Source organism: Acipenser ruthenus, chromosome 23 (genome assembly GCF_902713425.1).
Source record: "Acipenser ruthenus chromosome 23, fAciRut3.2 maternal haplotype, whole genome shotgun sequence".
Lineage (NCBI taxonomy): Eukaryota > Metazoa > Chordata > Actinopteri > Acipenseriformes > Acipenseridae > Acipenser > Acipenser ruthenus.
Genome location: NC_081211.1, coordinates 24268368 through 24290912, shown reverse-complemented (window position 1 = coordinate 24290912; position 22545 = coordinate 24268368). Strand labels below are relative to the sequence as shown.

At 38.1% G+C, this 22545-nt stretch overlaps 2 protein-coding genes across 12 annotated transcripts in view; both read right to left on the bottom strand.

Annotated features, from left to right (window-relative positions):
- LOC117413094 (actin filament-associated protein 1-like 1) overlaps positions 1-2642 on the bottom strand; it is a 37640-nt gene extending 34998 nt beyond the window's left edge. The window contains exon 1 of the mRNA XM_034908479.2: positions 1612-2642. Coding sequence (XP_034764370.2) covers positions 1612-1627 — 16 coding nt within the window. The 5' untranslated portion in view covers positions 1628-2642. The remainder of the gene's footprint in view (positions 1-1611) is intronic.
- A 139-nt stretch (positions 2643-2781) lies between these two features.
- LOC117413095 (actin-binding LIM protein 3-like) overlaps positions 2782-22545 on the bottom strand; it is a 79946-nt gene continuing 60182 nt past the window's right edge. For 2 of the 11 annotated variants that reach the window (XM_058996895.1, XM_058996897.1), the window contains exons 8-22: positions 21561-21619; positions 21262-21333; positions 20284-20439; positions 19286-19315; positions 18431-18560; positions 16740-16838; positions 15443-15493; positions 11467-11628; positions 10848-10912; positions 10347-10500; positions 6435-6464; positions 5978-6036; positions 5237-5297; positions 4193-4941; positions 2782-3798 (exon numbers count right to left, since the gene is read on the bottom strand). In XM_058996895.1, the coding sequence (XP_058852878.1) occupies positions 4850-4941; positions 5237-5297; positions 5978-6036; positions 6435-6464; positions 10347-10500; positions 10848-10912; positions 11467-11628; positions 15443-15493; positions 16740-16838; positions 18431-18560; positions 19286-19315; positions 20284-20439; positions 21262-21333; positions 21561-21619 (1220 nt within the window). In that variant the 3' untranslated portion in view covers positions 2782-3798; positions 4193-4849. The remainder of the gene's footprint in view (positions 3799-4192; positions 4942-5236; positions 5298-5977; positions 6037-6434; positions 6465-10346; positions 10501-10847; positions 10913-11466; positions 11629-15442; positions 15494-16739; positions 16839-18430; positions 18561-19285; positions 19316-20283; positions 20440-21261; positions 21334-21560; positions 21620-22545) is intronic. The other 9 variants (XM_058996898.1, XM_058996900.1, XM_058996896.1 and 6 more) reach the window with 9 other exon arrangements.

The window sequence follows — 22545 nt, the reverse complement described above, 5'->3', positions numbered from 1 at the left end:
CAAGGTACTTTACCTAGATTGCTCCACTAAAAACCCAACTGTATAAATGGGTAATTGTATGTAAAAAATAATGTGATATCTATATAATGTGAAATAATGTATAATGTGATATCTTGTAACAATTGTAAGTCGCCCTGGATAAGGGCGTCTGCTAAGAAATAAATAATAATAATAATAAAAGCCACTGCTTTGTTGTACACAGTAGACAACTTGGATTATCTCAGTGCAGACACTCCAATGTAATATAGAATTGCTTTGTATTGCATCCGGCCTATTCATTTTTTATTTTTCTTCTTCTTCAAATCTGATCAGTTTTATTTAATTGCTTTTTACTACACCATTAAAGTGTTGTTTCCAGGTAAATACATCAATGCCGTTTCTAATTTTTTTTTATATACAGTATATATATATAACTGCCAATTTGATGAAATAAAATGAAAAAGCAAAAGTAAAACATATCCTATGGGCCAGATGCTGTTTAAGTTACTTTTTTGAAATACATTTTTTTTTAATGCTGTTTCCTGTGCTCTTGGACCACAGAGTAACTCTGAACTAATACCCTGCTGGTTTATACTGTAAGTAAAATTGTGCCTGTAGATATTGGAACAGGCAGGGTATAATTTAGGTCTCCAATTGCATGGCAGTTTGAGCAATTCCAGGTTTTTAAGTAAAAGTTGCCTACATAAAAATAAAAATAAAATCATGGTGTGTCTGATTAAGCTAAGAATAAAGGCTAGAACTGCTGTGCAATTAGAGTTGTAAATGATTCCCTTTAGTGCTAAAAATAAGTTTGATAACAGCCCCAGGTGCCTAAGGCATTTTGTATGGAAGGCATACAAAGGTTTCAAGAGCTAAGACAGGACTCTTGTGAAGTAAAAATCTGACCTGACCATATAAGATGATGCTGAACATATCTATTGGTGTACCAATTTTTTGGCATAATGACTTAAAACAGGACTTGAATACTTGAAAACGTTTAAATGTGTATCTATTTTGATACAAAATGCATTTACAAGTGCCAGCCACATCATTTTTCAACGTGTTTTAATTTGAACTTTAAATAATTTACATTTTAAATACCAGCACAGGGTTTTTAATTTTTACTGCATTCACTTCCCACCAAAAGTTGAACAGGTACATAAATCATACGACACGATAAGTAAAACAAATACAACAATACTTACAGTCTCAGTAATTGAAATGAAGCACTGTCATTTTATCTTAGAAAAAACGCGACACCATTTTAAATTCAATTACTGTAGTTAATGTATTTATTGTTTAAACTTGTAGCTCCATTTTTTATTCTATTTTGTTCTATAGCATGCATGCTGAGAGTCAAACCGTGGCATACAGAAACCACGTTTTTAATTGAATTTGTTGTCAACCTCCCCCGAGCACTCAACAGCTGGGCACCGCAATTGTCACCAGCCCCAATATGTTTTCAAGTGAATGAAATAGATTGCATCACACGCATCTCTTCGTATTAATCACGTTAAGCAAATTCATTTCAACACTTTGCATCATTCTGCAATCACAATGATGACAGTACAGGACACAGAAAAAAAAATAAAAAGACACTCGAGACAGCACGCTGGTGTTCAAGGTACTCACCACTGTCGTATTCCATTTCAATGTGCCGAATTTTCCAAAAACAAACTGCAGTTTGTTTTCAGTTTTGTCCGGAGTTCATAATAAAAGATACATGCCTGCGAACAGCAACTGATACAGTGGACATGATGTACAGTGACTCCTAATTCCTATTTCCTCAGCTGAAACTTCCTCTGGGTCCTAGTGTTCTTTACACGTCCATCATCTCAGGGAATTGTTTATTACCCAAAGCAATAACTCGTCTTGAAATAAACAAACGCATAAAAAATACATTTGGAATAGTAGGTAACTATTTAGCCGTCTATTGTAACAACATGTAAATGAATTGTAAAACACTACCTCAGATTTGATCTCCTTTTGGGAAGTCCATTGCAGGACATGTATTCACATATTCAAACATAGCAACAGATTCAGTCAAACAGACAGCAGTGCTATACTAATGCACATGGCTAATATATTTATAGCAGTCTGGTTGTTTTGTATGGAAGTGTCATAAAGGCCATATTAGAAAATATTTGGTTTTTCAGGATTGATGTTGAAGTGTTCGGGGCTGACGATGGGTACATTATCCGTAAATATATCAGAAGACAGGTATTTTTTTTAAAAATTACATTTCAAGGCTTTACACATGAAAACCAGTTTATTTAAACGGCATATTTATTTATACATAGTATGTTGATACAGTACTGACAGATAAATAAAGTAACTAGGTGCTGTAGATCATTACAAAAAAGAAAAAAATACAATTTAAAAATTCCCTCTTAATTACCAGAAGTTATTTATAACACAGGTGCACCACACCAACAAAAAAGCGCAAGGATACCTGCAGCTTACTGTAGCTGTGCAATTTGTGCTGCCCTCAAACAATCCACAACCATTAATGGCATCAATTAACAACCGACATTGGTGTTAATATCATATGATATAAGCAAAAGTGTCCCTGTTAACATATTCCTGGGACTGGATACAATAAAATAAAACAAAAGGCCAGCAAATGTAGCTTGACAGATTACATTTCGTTTTGCGTCAGTACATCCTAGAGTCATCCAAAACTAAAACGAAGAATACAAACTTCTTTTTAAATGCAAGAAAAAAAACACAACCTCCCTCTAACATTATAAACTATGAGGAAGGGGTTAGGAGGAGTTCCAGTCAGGCAAAAAAAAAGTAGTCTTTAGAAACAGAAGCAAAACCATTTAAAAAATAAAATATAAAACCAAAAAACTTTTTTTCTGAAAGCATTGGTAACTTGCAAAAAAAAAAGAAAAATACAAGGCAACCTACAATCCACTCACGTAAAGATCCCCAGTATGGGTACTTGGGTTGCATGCCCTGTGGTACACCAGAGCCACCATACAGCACAGTGTTTCAACGCATGACAATCCTGGAGACCTTAATACATTCTCTTATGTGCCACTGCTTTGTGACAATCATTTTCAATGGGTTGAAACATGTGTATGGTGAAGGTATGAGCCACAAAAACATGGCGCTAAAGCTGTATAATTTACAAATAACACATTCAAAACATTATTGAAACAATTCATTTAATGTGCTCCATTGGAATAACAAGGTTTTAGGGAAAGGGTTATGGAATTGTTAAAAACACGTGATGCTTATAACCTGACCGAACACGCAGACACACACACACACACACACACACACAAATATGAATTAAAATATATATAATGCCAATATATTTTTGTGAGACGTTTCTGTTAAAATGCATTACATTTCTTGAAAGGTAAAAAGTGATGCTGCATTTTTCACTCTGAAACAGTCAGATACACTGGCTGATATGTTATTAATATTCTAGTCATACAGCTTGCTGCTATGCAGATGCAACCCATAGGAAAAAGCCCAAATGCTACAATATCTATTTAGCTCTTTAGAGAATTGGGAAGACATATTTGCAAAGGGCAGAATCTATAAGTAGAATACAAAAAAAAGTTCAATACATTTGCAAAGGGGGGGTTTAAAACAGTGTTGCATTCTGGCTGTAACTTTGTTCACTGTTTCGTCTTGATGAATCCCTTCTCTTAAGAGTATAAGGTATTAAACACAATAATGTGTTTGCTTTTAAAACAGCCGTGCTTGTTTCTTCAGCTCATTCCTCTTCCACAAGGCCAAGCGGTCAAAGTCTGTGATTGTCATTCCAAACACATGGTAGAACTCTTCTGGAGACAAATGGCGCTAAAAATATTTAAAAAAACGGAAAAAAAACATTGTTTTTAATGTTTGTAATGGTAAAAATAATGATTCCCTAATCTTCACATAAAAAAACAATCACAAATACAGAATAAAGTGTAAAAATAAAAAAAGTATAGTTAGTATATTGAAAATAAACAATACAGTATTCAATTCCATATGTTTATGTTAGAATAATAAACCTCATTTTAAGATGTATACATGTGTATCAAGAAATGCAAATACATACATATTTATTCACATGTACTGTTCATCTTAGTTGTTGAGCTCCCCCAATAGTATTGAGCAATCACTGCTGCTTCTTAAAATGCTTATCACATGTGGAACCTCTTATTGGGCAGGTTAAACCTGGAGGAGATGAGTGCATGTGCTTGCTCACCTCTAACCTGGCTCTGTCTACTTCTTTTGGCAGCCTGTTTCGCCCCCTGGTGGTTACTAATAGCGCTTCATAAGAATAAATCTTGAGAAAGACAAGAGAGGCATGTTAATAATGGTGGCTACCTCAAATGGGAACGACACATCCCAAGTGAAGGCTTACATGAAAACCTGAATCCTGGTTTCGTAATTACCATGGGCTTTGCCATTTCTAGCTTCTATTGTCAACAGTATTCAACAGCACACATCTTCCAAACCTCTTCACTGACCTGTGTTTTTATAGGCAGTTCTGCCAATGCAGTGGCGATTTTTCTGTCTTCATTGCTCAGGTATGTAACGTACTTTTAAAATACTGTTATTTATTTGTACAATATTTAAAATAAATTAACAGCCACACATAAGAAATGTGTTCTGACATCAACTTCACCTGTACTGAGCATATCACATAACCAGACTGGCCCTGGGAATTCATTTGAACTATGGCATCACTGTCCTTATAGCAACTTTATACAATTATCAAACAGCAAAGCATACAACAACTGTGATAAAGAGAGCTGGTGGTTTTGTTATGCAGTGTCAGCATTACTACTGTAATATTAGCTGGTGCATTTAAAACACCTCCTCCTTCAGCAAAGCCACAACCCCCAATATCCAAGGGAACTCATTTCTTTTGATGAATCAGGGTTTTTATGAATGCCACCTTGTTGATAGCTGATAGCGGGCGTTTCCAAACAGGAGCGCTTACCTTGTATTCTGCAGAATGAAAAAATATAAAAGAAGAACATTGAAAAATATAAACCTCATTAGCTTTACTATAGCGGTCCGTTCAGAGTATAAGATGAAGGGTTAAATGTGCCCTTTTAATCTAGTTTTAGCTGGAAAAATAGTTTAGAATCTAACTGCCAGTTATATGAATAATTATTTTAATGGACCAATACTGTGCTTATGTAAATATATTATTTCTTGTAAATATACAATACGGTACTTCAAAACATGTAGCAGCCTACTTATGCAGCACATACACTACATTCTATATGCCAAAGCTTACCTCTCATTCCCCAGTTCACTGCATTGCTGCTGTCGTACTGGAAGTAATCAGCACTCTGCGGCTAAAACAACAAGAAAACAAGAAAAATAAATGAGGCGCACATGAATACAAAATCCCAAAAGCAGTCATGTGTTCTTCTTTCTGTTAACAGCTTCCCAGAACAATAAACTGTTATCAGATGCCAGACTCCTGTCTGTAATTGATTTTTTAAAAACAGCATTCTTCACTTTCGAATTATCTTTGAGGGACATCTTTAAGAAGGCTTAAGAGGTAGCAGATTGACGACATGTGATGGTAAATGCTGTTAGTCCTTCAACATCAAACAAGGGTTGTACGATAAACAGCCTGGATACTAAAACGATAAACTTAGATCACAAGGCTGATTGATTTCCATGCAAGTCTGGTGCATAAGACTTGCATACCAAGACAAATGGGAATCCTTTTAAATATTACTCATATTTTACAATGCACAGCATGGCTTTAACTACACTTACCTTAAGATTTAAGTTTCATTATGGAGCAGCTACCATCATAGCATACCAAATAACAAACACTATGATAACCACATACGAGTATGTTATGCCATTCTAAGCAAGAATGTTCTGAAGGTTTGTATCTGTTATTTGCTGCTGTTGTTGTTTCTTTGTAATGGGTGTAACCTTAGCATTGCATTGCGGTGTAAACTTAGCGTGAATAGCCTGTTGTATAGACAAGTAAATCCTAAGGACACACTAGCCTTACCCGGTGTAAGCCATTTTTCCCATAACCAGGTAAAGAGGCTGACTTGGAAATAACAGAATCTGGAAAAAAAAAATATATTGCAAATAAATAAAACAGTAAGTATCTGACAACTTGATGATCAAATTAACTTTCATAGCATTATTATTGAGATTATTTGACAGAAAAGCACTTGCTTCACACCAGTTGACTGAAACACATGAAGTTCTTTCAAAAGCCAGCAGGGGGCGCATGCCATTGCATGTAACACACTCCTTTATAGCATCTTAACTCTGTCACCATATGAAAAAAATTATACTTTATAATGCAATCATTCTTGTCTGTCAGCTGTAGATGTATCGTCTATTTTACATTTAAGCCACATTTTTATATTTATCACAGAACACAATTTAAGTACCCTATAACCAAGAGGTTCAAAAATAGCGAGACCCCCCCCCCCAAAAAATAATAATATACTCACCGCTATCAGCTGTGTAGTGAGACCGGGGAGCTGAAATTAGAAACAGGAGAGAATCCACTAATTAGAAAATCAGTCAAACAGCATCTCTGATTCCTATCACTGGAATTATAGCTCCTGCATTAGCAACAACATCAGCCATAAACTCGTATTGACCATCTCATGAACAAAACAAAACCAAAAAAAAACTATACACTAAATCAGAGACTGTTAACAATCCCTGTTAACTACAGCATGTTCAGATGCAACTGCTGGGTAGTGTAATTACAATGCATGTCTAGGGATGTGAACTGCAAGCACAAATGCAGGGCAGCAGTGTGGAGTAGTGGTCAGGGCTCTCGACTCATGACCGGAGGGTCGTGGGTTCAATCCCCAGTGGGGGACACTGCTGCTGTACCCTTGAGCAAGATACTTTACCTAGATTGCTCCAGTAAAAACCCAACTGTATAAATGGGTAATTGTATGTAAAAATAATGTGATATCTTGTAACAATTGTAAGTTGCCCTGGATAAGGGCGTCTGCTAAGAAATAAATAATAATAAATGCAATTACAGTTTAATGGTCCTAAATTGCAAGGCACTTATTTTATAGCTGAATGCAGTTTCAGGGCAGTTTTTAGCATTTCACTTGTTGTTTTGCTAAAAGAAAAAGCTAGCTCTGTCTTAATATTTCAGAACGATATTGCAATGATCATATCTACTGAATACTAGGGCCATTTTACAGTAGCTGTGTAATATCCACGCATTATTGTGCACATTCCTCTTGGAATCAGCAAGGGAAACATTTAGACTGACTTGCAAGTCTTTCAGGGATTTAGTTGATTTTGAAAGTGAGATGTGTGAATAGACACTCTGCAGCACCTGCATTGACCCCACCCTGGTGTGCTGTCCCCTAGCACTGAATCATCACAGAAAAATACATTCCAGCAAGGAATACTTGCAAAGAAAAATCCATAAAAAACAGAGCAGTGACCCATCAGATTTCTCCTCCTGTTATATTTTGCCCTGGGAAAGTTAACACTAATTCAGTCAGATACTGTACTCAAGCAAGAAGAGAAATGATAAATGCAATGCATTTGCACCTCCTCATCCCCTCCAACTTCCTTTTAAACGCCTATCCAAGCTCTGACATTTCCTCCTCCTTGCATCTTATTGATTTTCCTTATAACAAAATAAATGGGTTCATAAAACATTTAGAAGTGAAATCCATGAACGCGTCCTGTCTTGCACGCTGCATGGCTCTGCTAGAGAGTGTCAATTCCCCGTGCATTTGAGAGCAATGCCCTAGGTATTTCAGCAGCATGCACATTATTGTCCAGTTAGTGCAGTCTGCACACACAGCCCTGTGCTGGCAGCTGTGTTGGCACTGCCAAGTTTCCTGGAGCGAGGGGAGCCGCAGTCTTTCAGCACATCACTGTCATGTTTCTTCAGCAGCCATTGTTCACTGACTTGGCAGCCACCAGTAAAGATTTTCCATTAAACAGTAACCGGTATAAAGTGGTGTAATATTTATGTCTCCTTTATCTATCTATTATCTGTATCGAAAGACTAATTTGAGCAAATTGGGGACAGGTAATTATTTGCAAATGTCTGAATAAATATACACATTCCGTCGACTTGTATTTCTCTGTTTGGATACAGCTATAAACCTCCAACTTTACAGAGATGAACACTGTCGTCCAAGATCTCCTAGGGCCGTATTTTCAGAACGTTTCCTAGGCTCTTTAATTAAGTCCTATTTTTTTAAAGGAGAAAGGAAACCATAATTAAAATACATAACTTGTTTGATTTGTGTTTTACCTCTTAAAAAAATAAGAGTTCATTAAAGACTGGAGTAAAATATGGCCCCTAATCTGGCAAAAAGTGACTTGTGTTTCAAGAAATTCCTGTACGTGTCTGAGGCTTCTAAGTCACGGCACAGACAGCACAGCCAAAGCAGAGAGGGCATGTCTCCAGTGATGATTTAACTGTTTCTCCCCTGCTCCCAGTAGAGACATTAATTCTAATGAATGGGTAAGCCTTGCTCAGAAAAACACACTAGCTCATTAGCCTCATCTATAAAATATGCTGAAGAGTGGGATGGCAAGGGGAGAGAGAGAGAGAGAGAGAGAGAGAGAGAGAGAGAGAGAGAGAGAGAGAGAGAGAGAGAGAGAGAGAGAGAACAGGGAGTATGAAGGATACTGCAAGAGAGGAAAATTGAGTGAGGGGAGAGACAGAGAGAAAGGAACGATGTGAGTAAATCCTGTGAGAGAAATGTATGTAGAAAAAAGCAGAATGAGCCGCACTTGTATCTAACAAATATTTCTAAGACACTTTATTTATAATTATGGACACACTTCAAAATACAGGTACATTAACTACATGCAGAGCATTTACTGCATGCACTTAGCACACAATTATGTGACTGTGTGGCTGGAACTGCATACATTAACCACACATACTAAATATTTAAGGTACTTTCCTGATCATATCGTTTAGCTGTAAATAGATGTATTAAACAATGTAACAAAAGTGTAAGTACAGTGCAGCTACAGTGCAGTGATTGGCGTGTACTTTGAGGTGTGTCCACAATTTCTGATGTCACCTTTCCTCTGAGTTGAGAAAGGGTTTGGCACTCGCTGTACCCTTTCCTGCAGTGAGTGTGCCTTTCCAGCAAGGTGAAGGTGACTCTGGCACTGTGGCTGTCACGGTGCTAATGCTTCAGCCACAGGAAGCTGGGGAGCTTGGGTTATCTACCGTACCCACTCATTAGAAACCTGAGCTCTCAAGGGTTACACAGCCCTGACGAATCGATTAGCCCACTGGCGTCAAGTCAGAAACCTGAATGCTAGGAAGAAATGCAGCAAACCTGCATTTATTATTTAACATGCTTTTCCCGAACAAAGTCTTTACAAATGTCTATGTTAAGCCAATTGTAATGCTTATAAAAAACAAAATACATACACATACCAACTCCCCATGAAGATCACTGTCAGTGCTTTTAATTTGGAGGCAATTAGTAGGTCCCCAATTATGATGGATTTACTGGCAACAAGCTCTGTTGCATTAGCATTATTCACGTCTTTCTTCGTGTGTGATTTTAAAGTTTGAATGATCAAAGCCTTGGAGAGGTTTCTATATCTGCCCTTCTTCCAAACGAGGCTGAGGCATCTGCTTTGCAGACTTGCTGACTCTTGTATGTCCCCTAACATTTCCACAGCTAAGGAAATCCTCCACAAAAATGTCTGTTTCCATAACAGCTGCAGATCAAAAGAACGGATTCTATCATCACACTGCAGCTCTGCAAATATAGACACGGGTAGTAGGATGGGATTGTGTGCAGGGGTTTAGGGAATGAAGTCATACTGTTTTCCATTCCAGGTGGTCATGTGTAGGGGTTGCTTTAGGGTCCGTGCAGCAATAACTACTTTATTAGAAAAAAAAGTATTTCATAGTGCTGGGGTGAACGTGGGGTTTTCTTTCATGTTTGAATATTCTTTTAAATGCAATTGAATTTTCACACTGTTTTTCATTTTGAAATAGCTCAGAAAAATTCATAATCAGTAACTTATTACAGTAAAGCAGTCTCAAGAGGGAAATAAAACTGATACCCGGTCAATTACCTTATAAACAGCAGAGAAATGCTTCTATACAGCCGATATTTATTTCAGAGGTAATATATGCATTGGTTATCCTTTCATGGTAAGTTTTTCATACAGTTGTTTATATATTCCGTTATAGGAAGGAATTCAAACATGATCATTGTTGCCTCCAAATAATTTTGAAGCAGTGTTTGTTTGAATATTTGTCCCAGCAGTATTAATTAACACAAGACGATTTGTATCCAAGATTATGACACATACAATAAGAATAGGCCGGAAGCCCAACAAATCCAATACAGACTGAAGTAGTTCTGTTCAGTGACACAGTTCCTTACATCCATTCATTGACGGCTCATATCCGATGCTCTGCAGGGTCTCCTTGCTGCCGCTGCGGGAGTTGCGAGCGCTGGCCCAGGGGTCGTTGTCATAGGAACCGGAGCGCGCCTTCATCTCTTCCTTCAGAATCATTCTGCCGATGCTACTCTGGATCTGTAACCGGTCGGAACACAAAAAGAGGGAAACCTTGTAGTCCTGGCAGGTTCACAATCCTGGCATGAATTATAATTGTTTTTTTTTTTCACAGAAATGAGGTAATAGACAACCCAAATATATTAGAATGTGAGCTTTAAAAGAACAGAACTCACCCAAAACGTGAGCCTAAAACCATATGGTAACTAATGAAATACGACTGGATTGTAGGATCTGATGAGGCCTTGTGACTTTCACTAGGCAGCATGGCAGAAAAAGCTATGCAATGCAACAAATGAATACAGCGCACTGAAAATAGAGAGCACTGAAATAGTAGGAATGACAGAAGTAAAACAGTATGGACATACCCTGTGGAGGCTGTGATCCCAGCCATCCTCCTCTCCTCCCGATGAGAATCTCCGAGCTCTTGGGGCTGGCGAGACAGAAGGAGTAGGTCAAGTCTAGGGCAGCTCCTTGACATGCATGTATATGAAGTTTACATGCAGATTACAGTTGAACATCTGAAATCCTTGATAGAACCTGCACGTAACCTCAATCAAGCTGGGTTCATTTTCAAATTGGGGTATATGTACATTACTAATTGTAAATCATATTAGATAGATATAGAACTAGTCACAGTTCTACTGGTCACTGGTCACAGGCTCTACTGTAATAATATTAAATGCTTTAACTGTTATTTATCATCGTCTTTTATTCCAGTGTAAGCACATTACTGTATCTGTTTCCTTACATACAAAAGTTGTGCAAACAGCACATTACTAGGGGCTGTTGTATCAAAATAAATAAATGCATAAAATAAAAAAATAACACTTAAGAGAAGAAAACCATCTTGAAAATGATTCTGAACTGGTCAGCTCAAAGCATGAAAAACTACAGAAATGAAAAGTTACATAAAGTGCACAAGCAGCAGATTTTCATACGTGTTCCAGCCACGATAGCAGATTAAAAAATAAATCAGAGCTGTACCTTTTGGAGAACCCGAGTAATGATAGTAGTCTGATTCAGATTGCTCATAGTGGTGTGGAGAGTAGGCAGCTGGGAGTTTGGAATACTGAAAAATATCCTCGCTGGTCTTGCTTTTCGTTCCTGCAAAGTGGTGGTTGTCTGTGTGGAGAGACGGGGAACAACCTTTACAGCTCCGAGATGCACAAGAAAGAGAACAAAAGCCACTGTCAAAAAACACTGCAGTAAGACCTTCACCTTCAAGTGTCATCTGTCACAAAGAAACAATCCTAGGATCTTCCTATCGCAATTCACTGATATTCTAATGGATCAGGAGGACTACACATGAGGCTGCCTGCAATACCATGGCAACACCTTGTCACCAAATTAAATACTTTGTAATAACACATGTGTAGTATAGGCAGGTACTAAGTAAATACAAATGTTACTACATTGTACCACCTAAAACTTTGCCAAATTATATTGCCAACGAATATAGATATTACACTTCTGAAACTATCATATTGGTCTTCAGTAGAGAAGCTTGTAACCCAATTAGGATGCATTGCCCTGTTTGGCCAGGTTGTGAGGTGTTTATGATTTGCACCTTTGCACTCTTCTTTTCCAGTTTTGCAGGCCACAGAAATACCTTACTCACACAGCCTAAATAATGCAACATCAATATTTGATGAAAACATGATTGTGAATGAAGTGATTATTTAGGTAACTGAACAGCACATTATAAAAATAGATAAACCTAACAATGTCCACACTAACAAATTACAAACGCTTAGCTTTTATATTTTAATGTTTGGAAGTATATATGTAAGCCACCAGGTTATCATTTTCCTATCATATGCCATAATTTTACATTTGCCATAGCCATCCAACAAAACTGTTGGAATCTCAGGAAGCACATTTCATAAAGTGAATGAATTATTAGAAATTGACTTCATTACTTATTACAGTGTACCAAGAATCACAGATGTACCAACTCATCAAAACATGTTTGATTTAAAAAGATAAAAATACATTGAACTGCTAAGCTGAGGGAACACAAAGCCACTTTGTGGCTGGGAACTTGGTTTCAGGAGACTAGGTTTCAGGACACTGCATGGCACACCAGGGGAGACTTGGGGTTTGATACAGCAAAGTTGCCTCAGACTAGGTCTCCCGGTCTCCTGGAACCAGGTTTCAAGCCACTGTTCCTGAAAAAGTGACTTTGTGTTCCCTCAACTTTACTTTGTTTCTGACTAGAAGTCACCAATAGTACAATAAAAACTGCGTTGATAAATTATAATTTCATGTCTGTCTGCCATTACTGTATCAAATAAACATGGTTTATAATTGTTATATCTTTCAGAACTTAGCACTGAAATTCCTAATCACCCCTTCAAAAGAGGCTCCAGTTACAATGACAGCAACATGCTGAACTGGACACTGCCTGATATATGTGCCGCAGTGCCTCTCCTCAACACAGGGCAGGTTAAGTGAATGATATAGGGCAGAATACAGCCCAAGGCAACCAGCGACCCTTTATCCTGCTTGCAAACTGTAACAGCAGTTACCCGCTGATCCAACTATGTTTAATTTCTGTTTACTTTAGTGCTCAGAGGACAGTGTGATCTACTTTATGGCTGCTGAATAGAGATGTAGGGGGGCTGTTAGAAGCTATATAGACCTAAGAGTAATTGTACAAGGTAAGGAAATTGCCTATAAAAAAATAAAACAAATACAAATTAGAATACCAAGGCCCTTGAAACGTATTTCTCAGTTTTACAACGTGAATGGACAGAGCTTGGGTAGCTGCTTGTAAAAAGCTAAACAAAAATGCCAGGTGTCTTTGAGCTATTCAATATTTGCAAATGAATTGCTCATTTAGTAGGTTACGTTTACTGATCTCACTTGACCCACCACTCAAAAGAGCCTCCCTTAAGGAAAACCTAGCATTAGAAACGGTTTCAGTATTTGAATTCAACATCACTAAACATCAGACACCTAGCACACAACACAAGGGCGTGATTTACAAAAATAAAAAGTGCAGAAGGGATCCGTGGAGTCAGTGTCAGCGAGTCAGGGCTACATATCTATACCGTATTCAAAATGAAATCCCTACAGTTTGATATCTGGAACACAGACGTACTGAACAAAGTGGTACTTACAGAAGCAGACAGGTGACCAGGGAAGGTACAGTATAGCAGGAAGGTAGAGGAAAAAGAATATGTGGCAAGAAAAAAAAACAACAGAGAAGGGAAGATTAGAACTATCTCCAAAGGAAAACACAGTAAGAAAATACGGGTTGCAAATGGCAGGGGTACTACAGACCCATAGCCAAGAGGGTGCTGATGGGATTCAGTACCTACTGTTAACTTTTAAACAAATAAACACATTCACAACTAAATACACGGAGGTCATATTGTGACCAGGTCCTGAATTACAGGAACCTGGATGTACATGTATGATTTTTAACTATTTCATATTTGCAATGAACCCAATACTCTTTTTATGATAATTCGGGGGGGGGGGGTTCTTTTTTTTAAACAAGTGGTTTAATGCTGTAAGCACTGACTATGAATGTACTTGAAGCTACAATTAGCGTCAGCATAATACATAAATGCGACCAATTAACTTGCAGTCAATGTGTGAGGAGTCACCCCTCATTTCCCTCCCTTTTCAGACCCCCTTTCCCGGGCATCACAAAATGGCTACAGGCCTGTACTACAAGTTTCAACTAGTCTGCAGAAGACTGCTAGACTTCTGGTGTTCAGCACACAACAACATGCACAGAAGGATAAAGTTGCATACACCCACTTTTTTTTCACTATATTGTTCTTTGCCTTTTAGAGGATCATTTTTGCATATATATATATTTTAAACATGGGCCTGTATATCTCAAATATAATAATAATAATAATAATAATAATAATAATAATAATAATAATAATAATAATAATAATAATGCTCCAAAAAGGGATCAATGCATCTTTAACTCATTTAAAAGCTGACATACACGCACAGCAGTTGAATCTACTGTTCAGCCAACATGCTGAAGTTCACTGACAGTTTCTTATTTGCACAGTCACATCCTTCTTCAATGATATGGGTGGAGATTTCAAAAAACATTTGATCTTTTCTAGGTACTGTAGATTAAAGTTTAAGACCAAGGTATAGTTACCCCCCGCCCCCCCAGCAAGTTCTGGATACTCTCTGGAGGTCTGAAACCCACAGACCTTTATTATATATATATATATATATATATATATATATATATATATATATATATATATATATATATATATATATATATAAAAAGATTTCCTCTCTGCCATTTCCTTTGGTTATCCAACTGACGAAAACCTGGACAAAATGCAGCAAGTTGCTGCCACCTGTGGCTAATAAAATGCACGTTTATCTTAGAGTGCCTACAGATGGGACTGATTTTAAGATGCTGTAACCAAATTCACTTCGACCCTAGGGTTTGTATTCAAAGGAATACACACACCATTGGGTGTCCAAGGTTTGAAAAGAATCTCTCTTTACGTTAAGCCTTTCTCAAGGATTAAATACTTTAAATCTAATGCAAAGAATCCATTAATCTTACATGAAGAGTATTGCCATTCGCTATTCCTTTCCCCTCACCAATTAACGACACTCCCTAATAACTGGCATGATTCAAAGCCAATCATGGAGGCCTCTTTCTATCCTTTGACCCTTTCCTCTATGAATATAGCAGACTCTGTAGCAAACTGAAGAGGGAAAACATTGCGTATGCTGTTCAAGCAGCTATGCTTTTTATTTCGACTGGCATTTATAAGATTTGTGAGGGAAGAAAAGCACACAATTACACCTGTAATTGCCATCAACCCTCAAAGAAGGCTCCTTGATTGCTTCCTGCTGTCACACATTTATAAAGTGTTGGGGGTTCACTGTCAAACGCACGCAATACTTTCAAAAGCAGGAACGAGGTCCCACAGGCTACAGCAAGCGGTACAAACAATACCATATCTCTTATAGATGGGGGGTTTCCTGTAGATGTTTGGTTCTGCTGCTGCTGTAGACAGAAAGAGAAACAAGAAGTGAAATATCGAGGCGAGTGGAGGTCAGGTCAAGAAGTTTCTAGAGCGCTCCCTGTCAAGAGGCAGGCTTCTCAAGTTAGGAAGGAAAGTGGAATTCATTGAAAGTCAGGAAAGCTCAAAACCTTTTGTCTTTTTCGTGTCATTCTAAGCTTAGATTTTTTTTTTTTTTTTTTTTTACCAACCACTGTTTACAGATTTCCTAAAATATTGCTTATGGTAGGGTCAAGAGTCAACAAGAATTCCCCTTTCCTTCCTGGATCTCAACAAGATCTTGAAAGCACAGGTACAACAGGAGTGTGCACTGGGATTATCACAATAAGAAGGCTCTTGTTCCATTGAATTTGAGAATCAATCTGAAGAAAGGGCTTTTGAAACCAGGGAGCTATTTTCTGCAAGCAGACGAGGGAATCCTGGTGTCAGATGAAACAATCTGTGATTTCCACACAGAATAATTTATAGGCATAATGCTTTACATCTGTAGACTGCTGTTAGCTCCTGGGGAGGGCATAAGTACCATCCATAACTGGGGACGAGTCTCCCCAGAGCAGGGTCTCTGCACCTGTATGTACAGGAGGCATGTATCCATCTATGCAAGTAGCTGCATAGAAATAAATCAAGCTGTAATCAAAATAGCACATCAAATCAACTGACTAAGGATCTATTTGTCAGGTTAAAAAAAATTCAAACTTTTTTTTTTCAGAATTAGAAATTCTTCCATAACTACAACCACCAAATCGTTAACAAACAACTATAATAACCTGTTGATGAATGAAAGCTCATCCACTTGGATTCAAAATGTTAATACCTATCTGACACAAACACACATTTTTATATGAGTCTGTATGAATCTGTATGTAAACACTTCTGCTGTATGAATCCATATGCATCAAGGAAGTCCACAACATGGCAAAGTAAAAAAAAAGAATCAAATACAAATAAAGGTCATTGTACTGCAAAAGCAAGGAAAGGCATGGTCCTGACATTTTAGCAGTGACTTCTGTCAGCTTCACCTTACAAGTCTGCTTCTTAAAAGCCATCTGAATACTAGAAAGAGACCAGAGATCGAGACAAGCAGAGGCAAAGCAGATTGAGAAGGCCAGCAGCTCAAACAGAAAGCAAAGAGACTTGTCATTGCCAACAGCAGAGGAATCCCTAATGTAATGATACCATATGAGGTGTTGAGCCTTGAGGGGTTCAATGCAAATAAAAGTGGAGGCCTACCTGGCACATGGAAATGTTTAGGAGCTTGGTACGTGGTGGGAGTGGAAGACTTGACATCGGCCTGGCTGTAATATGGAGAGCTTCTGCCACTTTCAGTGCCTACAGAGGAGCCCCAGAAAGCATCAGAAAGCACTTCATCTAATTGCAGTATCCAGGCATTATGCATTGAGCAGAATAAGAAGTAGATGCATAGAGTACCAAATCTTTTAATCCACAAAAAAATGGCATGGCTATTTTCTGGTTCAAAGTTCATATTTTAATGGAAACTCTTAATGTACTGTACAGATTAATGGAGATGATTGGTTTCTAACAGAGCATGAGACATGGAGGTCAAGTCACATTGAATATTAATGCTCATTCCAAGATACATTGATTGGGTTTCTGCATCTGCTTTCCCCACATTCCGAACCTCAATAAAGTCTGTGTGGACAACACCGTTGACAGCATACTTCACGTAGCATATCACGCTGGGTCTCCTGTTTATACCGAAAGTTCACAGTTAAACCATGGTGATGATTAAATTAAGAGATTCAAATTATAATTCAATGTCTCAAAATAATGCAAAATCGGCATGACGGGGAGATGAAGGGTTTCAGTCCTCAGTGACTGTTTTGTAAGCATCATGAAAGTTTGTTCAGAACTGCTACACCCCGTTAGAAAATGGACTTTGCCTGCATTTTTTTAAATGCAAGCTTGTGAATGTGAGAGTATATCTGTAAATTTTCTTTAAGCACTCGCCCACTGGACTACTGAGACACAGACATCCACTAGTCCTCATCAGTTTTAATTTGCCTCAGGCGAACGTTAGTTTCTAACCCTAAGTATGTGATGGAAGAACCTGGAATTAAAGAAATGTAGTAATAAATGTGATCAAGGAACTTCATGAGTCAGTACAGAGGTGCAACATTGAAAGATGTTATGGTTGTGATAGTGAAAGTCTTTCGATACAGAGGACAGATGGGACACTTTGAGCAAGTCTTGTACTTTCTGAGAGATTGCTCTTGAAAAACATCCAAGACCAAAACAGTTCTTTGGTGCTGCATTGTCAGACTTGTGATAGATTTTCATTTTAGGGCCTAGGATTAGAAGATGTAGATGCAGTAATTCCTAAGCCCAGATATGGAAATATGGCACAAGTTTGGCTGTGCAGCACCAAGGAGTACATATTTTGGAAAACAGGTAATCAAAAATAGCTTTGGTCCTTGGTTTGTTCTTGAAGTGTCCCCAGTCTCCACCACTCAAGCAAACCACAACATGGTCCTTTTGCTTCCAACAGGGAAATGTGAGGACCACAAGATTTATGCATTACATCCATACTGGGAATTCCTTTCCACATTCTCCTTCTTGAGCAATGAAAGTCAATGTACCCAATGTACCCAATGTTGTGTGAGATTTAGGAACTTCACCTGTGGTTGTGGGGGATATTACTGACTAGTAGGCTCTAACATAACAGATCAATAACCTCTAAAAGACCAATCAGAGTCCTCCCAGTTATGAGTGTGATATTGCAGCACCTTATATGTGAGACTGCACGAATTTAGTGGGGCAATGGGAGCGAAGGTTCGTATGGGTGGGGTGGGCTTTTGCTGTTGCAGCTGCTTTAGCTGCTTAAGATGCATTTGCTGTGAATGGGATTTACTCCAAAATCTCTACAAAAGAATGGCATGTCCCTGCCTGTGAGCCTGCCTTACCTGATGGGTAATAGTGATGAGGAGAGCGAGGCAGAGTGGGTGACATTCCCTGACGACTGTAACTCGGGGAGTCTATGTATCCGGGGCTGGATGCCCTTCTCTGTCTCAGATCAATACTGTCATAAATGTCCTGGCAGGAGAAACAGCCATGTTTTCACATTCAGTGTTACAGTGCATATCATCAGGGTCATTTTCAACACTGCACATCAAATAAACTTACAAACCTACAAAAGCTTTCACCATTGTACGACCTGGGTGTCAGTAACATCAATTTGACATGCTTATTATATTTGTCTGCTTTCATATTCATATTTTGTATAGCAATAACTATTACATCTGTCTTAAAAGATACAGTCACATTAGAGCATCTTGTCAGAGAATTACAGTGAATCTGCATTTTCAAGAAATCAAGATTATAGTTAGATGGGTGAGCTGGAACTTCTGCTCTTAAATGCGACCCATGCGTAGCAACACCAGCTAATACTTAAATGAACTGCACAAGCTATAACAGCATGTAACATATCACCATTTAACTAAACAAGTGATGCTTTGGTAAGAGCACTCAATTTGTATAGTTTCGAGTTTAGATACAGTTAATCTGGTCTGGAAGAGTTTAGATTAAATGTATTTAACACTCCCCAGGGTGTAAGAAATTCCTTTTTTGGTTCAAACAAATTGCATGAGCCTGAGACAGCTCCTTATGTGATAAAGCTCCCTCTCAAAGCAAATATTCTCCAAGAGATTCACTGTAAGCCCACTGAGTCTAAGTAGGCACGACTGAGGATTCATTGATAATTGCCCACGAACTAGGACTTCATGTTCACATGTTATTTTGAAAGAGTAAATGGTAAGTACCTGTGAGTATGGTGAAAGGGTTCCCAGAGACTGCAAGTAACAGCATAAGAAATGAAACAGGAGTCAGGACCAGTTCACACAATGCAATCCATGCCTTTAAAGTAATCACAGCCTGCCACACATTGCCAGAATTCACAGCACTAAGTAAAGTCACAGCTTGCAAAAGCACTGGTTGCTGACGTTCTATCATAACATTTGGACACCCTGATTCTTGCTGACACAAGTGTATCTGTGGATCTCTTCAGTTCAATTAAGAATAAAGCACCTGCAGAGTTATTTAAAGTGGCTTAAAATTGCATTGCGGCACTGTTTGTACAAAAGTGTAGTTTATGTTATGTACTTGTTAAGGTATGAATTCATTGTTTGGATTGTTTTTTATCGTTCCAAAAAATTGTTCTGTAGGCAAGATGCATGACGTATGGGTTTGAGCGAGCTGTCCTCGCAGAATTCCAAACATGACAAAAGGTAAAAGATACAACAACTGTACAAATGTCACACAGTGCGCAAACAAGCAAAACAAGTATACGTTAAAATGCCCTCATTACAATACAGCTGTAGTTACAGTACATTTATCACACTCTAAACAGAAAAGCCAGAGTTTACATTGAATACCTAGGGCTCCATTCAATTATATTTTAAGCAAGGAAAAGGCGTATGGGGAATTTATAAGTGAAGGAGGAGAAATATTCAATTGGAATTAATGCACAGTATCTTGTTTGCTTGGTGTGTTGTACGAAATGCTTTTTCCCCAGTTAAATCTTGAATCATTAGTCACAGATAACATACTCTGCCCATCTTTATTACCAGTTATGTAATGCCAGTGGCATAGAGTTAGAGATGTTCAGCGTGGCACGCAAGACTATCTTTTAGAGAATTACTCACTGGAGTATCACTGACCACCATGACCACTCTATGTTCCTGCATTACATTACTGAAGGAACAGACAACAGCGATCAACAGACAAAGCACATTTAAGTTTAGTTTCTGGGTCTCGGTACCTCCCCATAGCTGTATCTTTCTAGCGTGTCATCTGAGGTGTATCTGTGATAGGGCTCATAGGAAATGAGATCGGGCCGCTGAACGTCATATATAGCTTTAACCTTAGGAAGAGCAGCGAGATCTTTGTACTTAAGGATCTCGTTTTCCACCTTTGCCTAGAGAGGACACAAAGAAGAGGGATGAAAGGAATTACAGTACAGGCTGAAGGTCAAATACGTATCCTTTATAAATAAAAGATAACATGGAAAGGAAAAGCCAAATGAGCAGATGGAGATCTGTGAGATGACCAACGGCGATGACTGGACCACCGACACAGATTCTTTTCAAAAGCAAGAAGCACAACATCTTGTGGATCCCCCTACCCAAGGCATGTCTAAACTGCTCTTAATAGAAAGCCGGTAAAGTGAAAGATACAAAGGAGAAGATTTCTGTTTTTAGATGTTCCTTCTTTGAGTTTCATATCTGTTTATATATAACTTCCATAGGCTAATCTGTACTTTCCTTTTCTCGTTCTGGGACAATATGCTTCCACAGTCACAGTGAAAAGCTGTAGGCTTTATATAAAGAGTTTATAAAGGAGAACTGATGTCACCTTCCTGCCTGGAGGAAAAAGACAAAAATCCAGTAACTATATCAGGAAAAACTGCACTAAAATAACACCCAGAATAGAAAGGTAATGAAAAATCTTAGGACATGGAATCCACCAGTGTGCTTTTTGCTCTTTCATGTTAGTGGTGCTGATGGCAAGCGAACAACAATAAGCACATATAATGCTCTTCAATTTGAAACAGCATTGGCTTATATTAGCAGATTTTGATTCGTTCAGTGGCAAAGCAGAAAGGTAATGAACTTCTGAGCAGGAAGAATGGGAACATAGAAATCACACACTGTATTGATCAAGACAATGCAATCAGTACGCAAGGTCCTTACAACACTAGATGCAATGAGAATGTATGCATTCAGCGGTAGTTACTCACGCAAATGACACGGTTCGGAGAGCCAATGCTGGACCCAGGTGGAGAAATTGAGGTTTCAGAAGTACGTCTGTGCTGTAAGACCAAACAAGCATTGTGTAAATTCCCCTCAGCCTAAGGGAAGCTAACCTCTGAGTACAAACTGAAATAGAATCAATGAAATGAAATAACTCCTGTCACCAAAAGGATGTGATCGTATGTAAGTATGTTTTACTGTTTGTGTAAACAACAGCATAACTATAATGTGCTTTTGTTTTTTTACAGTTTTCTTATATCTATTAAAACGGCAAAACAATTCTTACCTTGAGTTTCCTCTCAGTCCTCGCAGCCTGTTTACACTGTGGGTGCCAAACCGCAGATCCTAAATCAGCAAAAACACAACTTCAAACATACTATATACAGTAGACATGATTATTTAACTATCAAGCCATGGAATACTGATAGTCAGGAGAAATTCATTTACACTCTCAATTTCAAAGGTATTACAACATAACACCAGAGCACTTAACAACAGCAGCAGTCACCCTTGTCCATAAGGATACAAATCTCTTTTAAATAATTCACTACAGTTTATGTGTTTGAACTTTATCACCTATATATTTAATTTAAATTTCACATTTCAATTACACTTAAAAAGAACAGTGATGATTAGATATTAGTATTAATTTATAAATTATTTATTAGCACCTTTTCTCACCACGACTTAAACATGTTAGTCCTTCACTAATATGATTTCGGCTAATTTAAAGTACTCCCCAAGAGACTCAAAATTTGATTTAAAATGATGTGGCACAGGCAACTCTTTTTTTTACCACTTACTGCAATACAAGAACCATGTATATCTCATGCTTTAAGCAATATCTACTGTACAAGAAAAAAAACTGTGTAGAATTTGTAACACTGCCAAGTATCCTACTGTTCTCAAATACCTGTATTTACCTTTTGTATCCTATATTGCGGTATTTCATATGGCTGCCCTTGTGAAGCTGATTTAGCGTTATGTCAAGTGATTAATGATGGCATGTACAGTTACAACAGACAGTGCCGGAGCTGATATAGGGGTCAGGTTATGAGTCTAAAAGTCCAATAACTCACAGCAGACAAATGGGACAGTGAGCTATGAGTTGCACCTTGAAAGCATGTTTGGGTATTTGTACAGATAATATTGTGTAAAGGGAAAACAAAACTGTACAGTATACTGTATGTACTGGCCCAGTGTAAATTTGGAGCATCTTTAGTCGTAGGCCTTTGGGGAGTATTTTCTAAGCTGCTGTGGAGAGAGTTGCA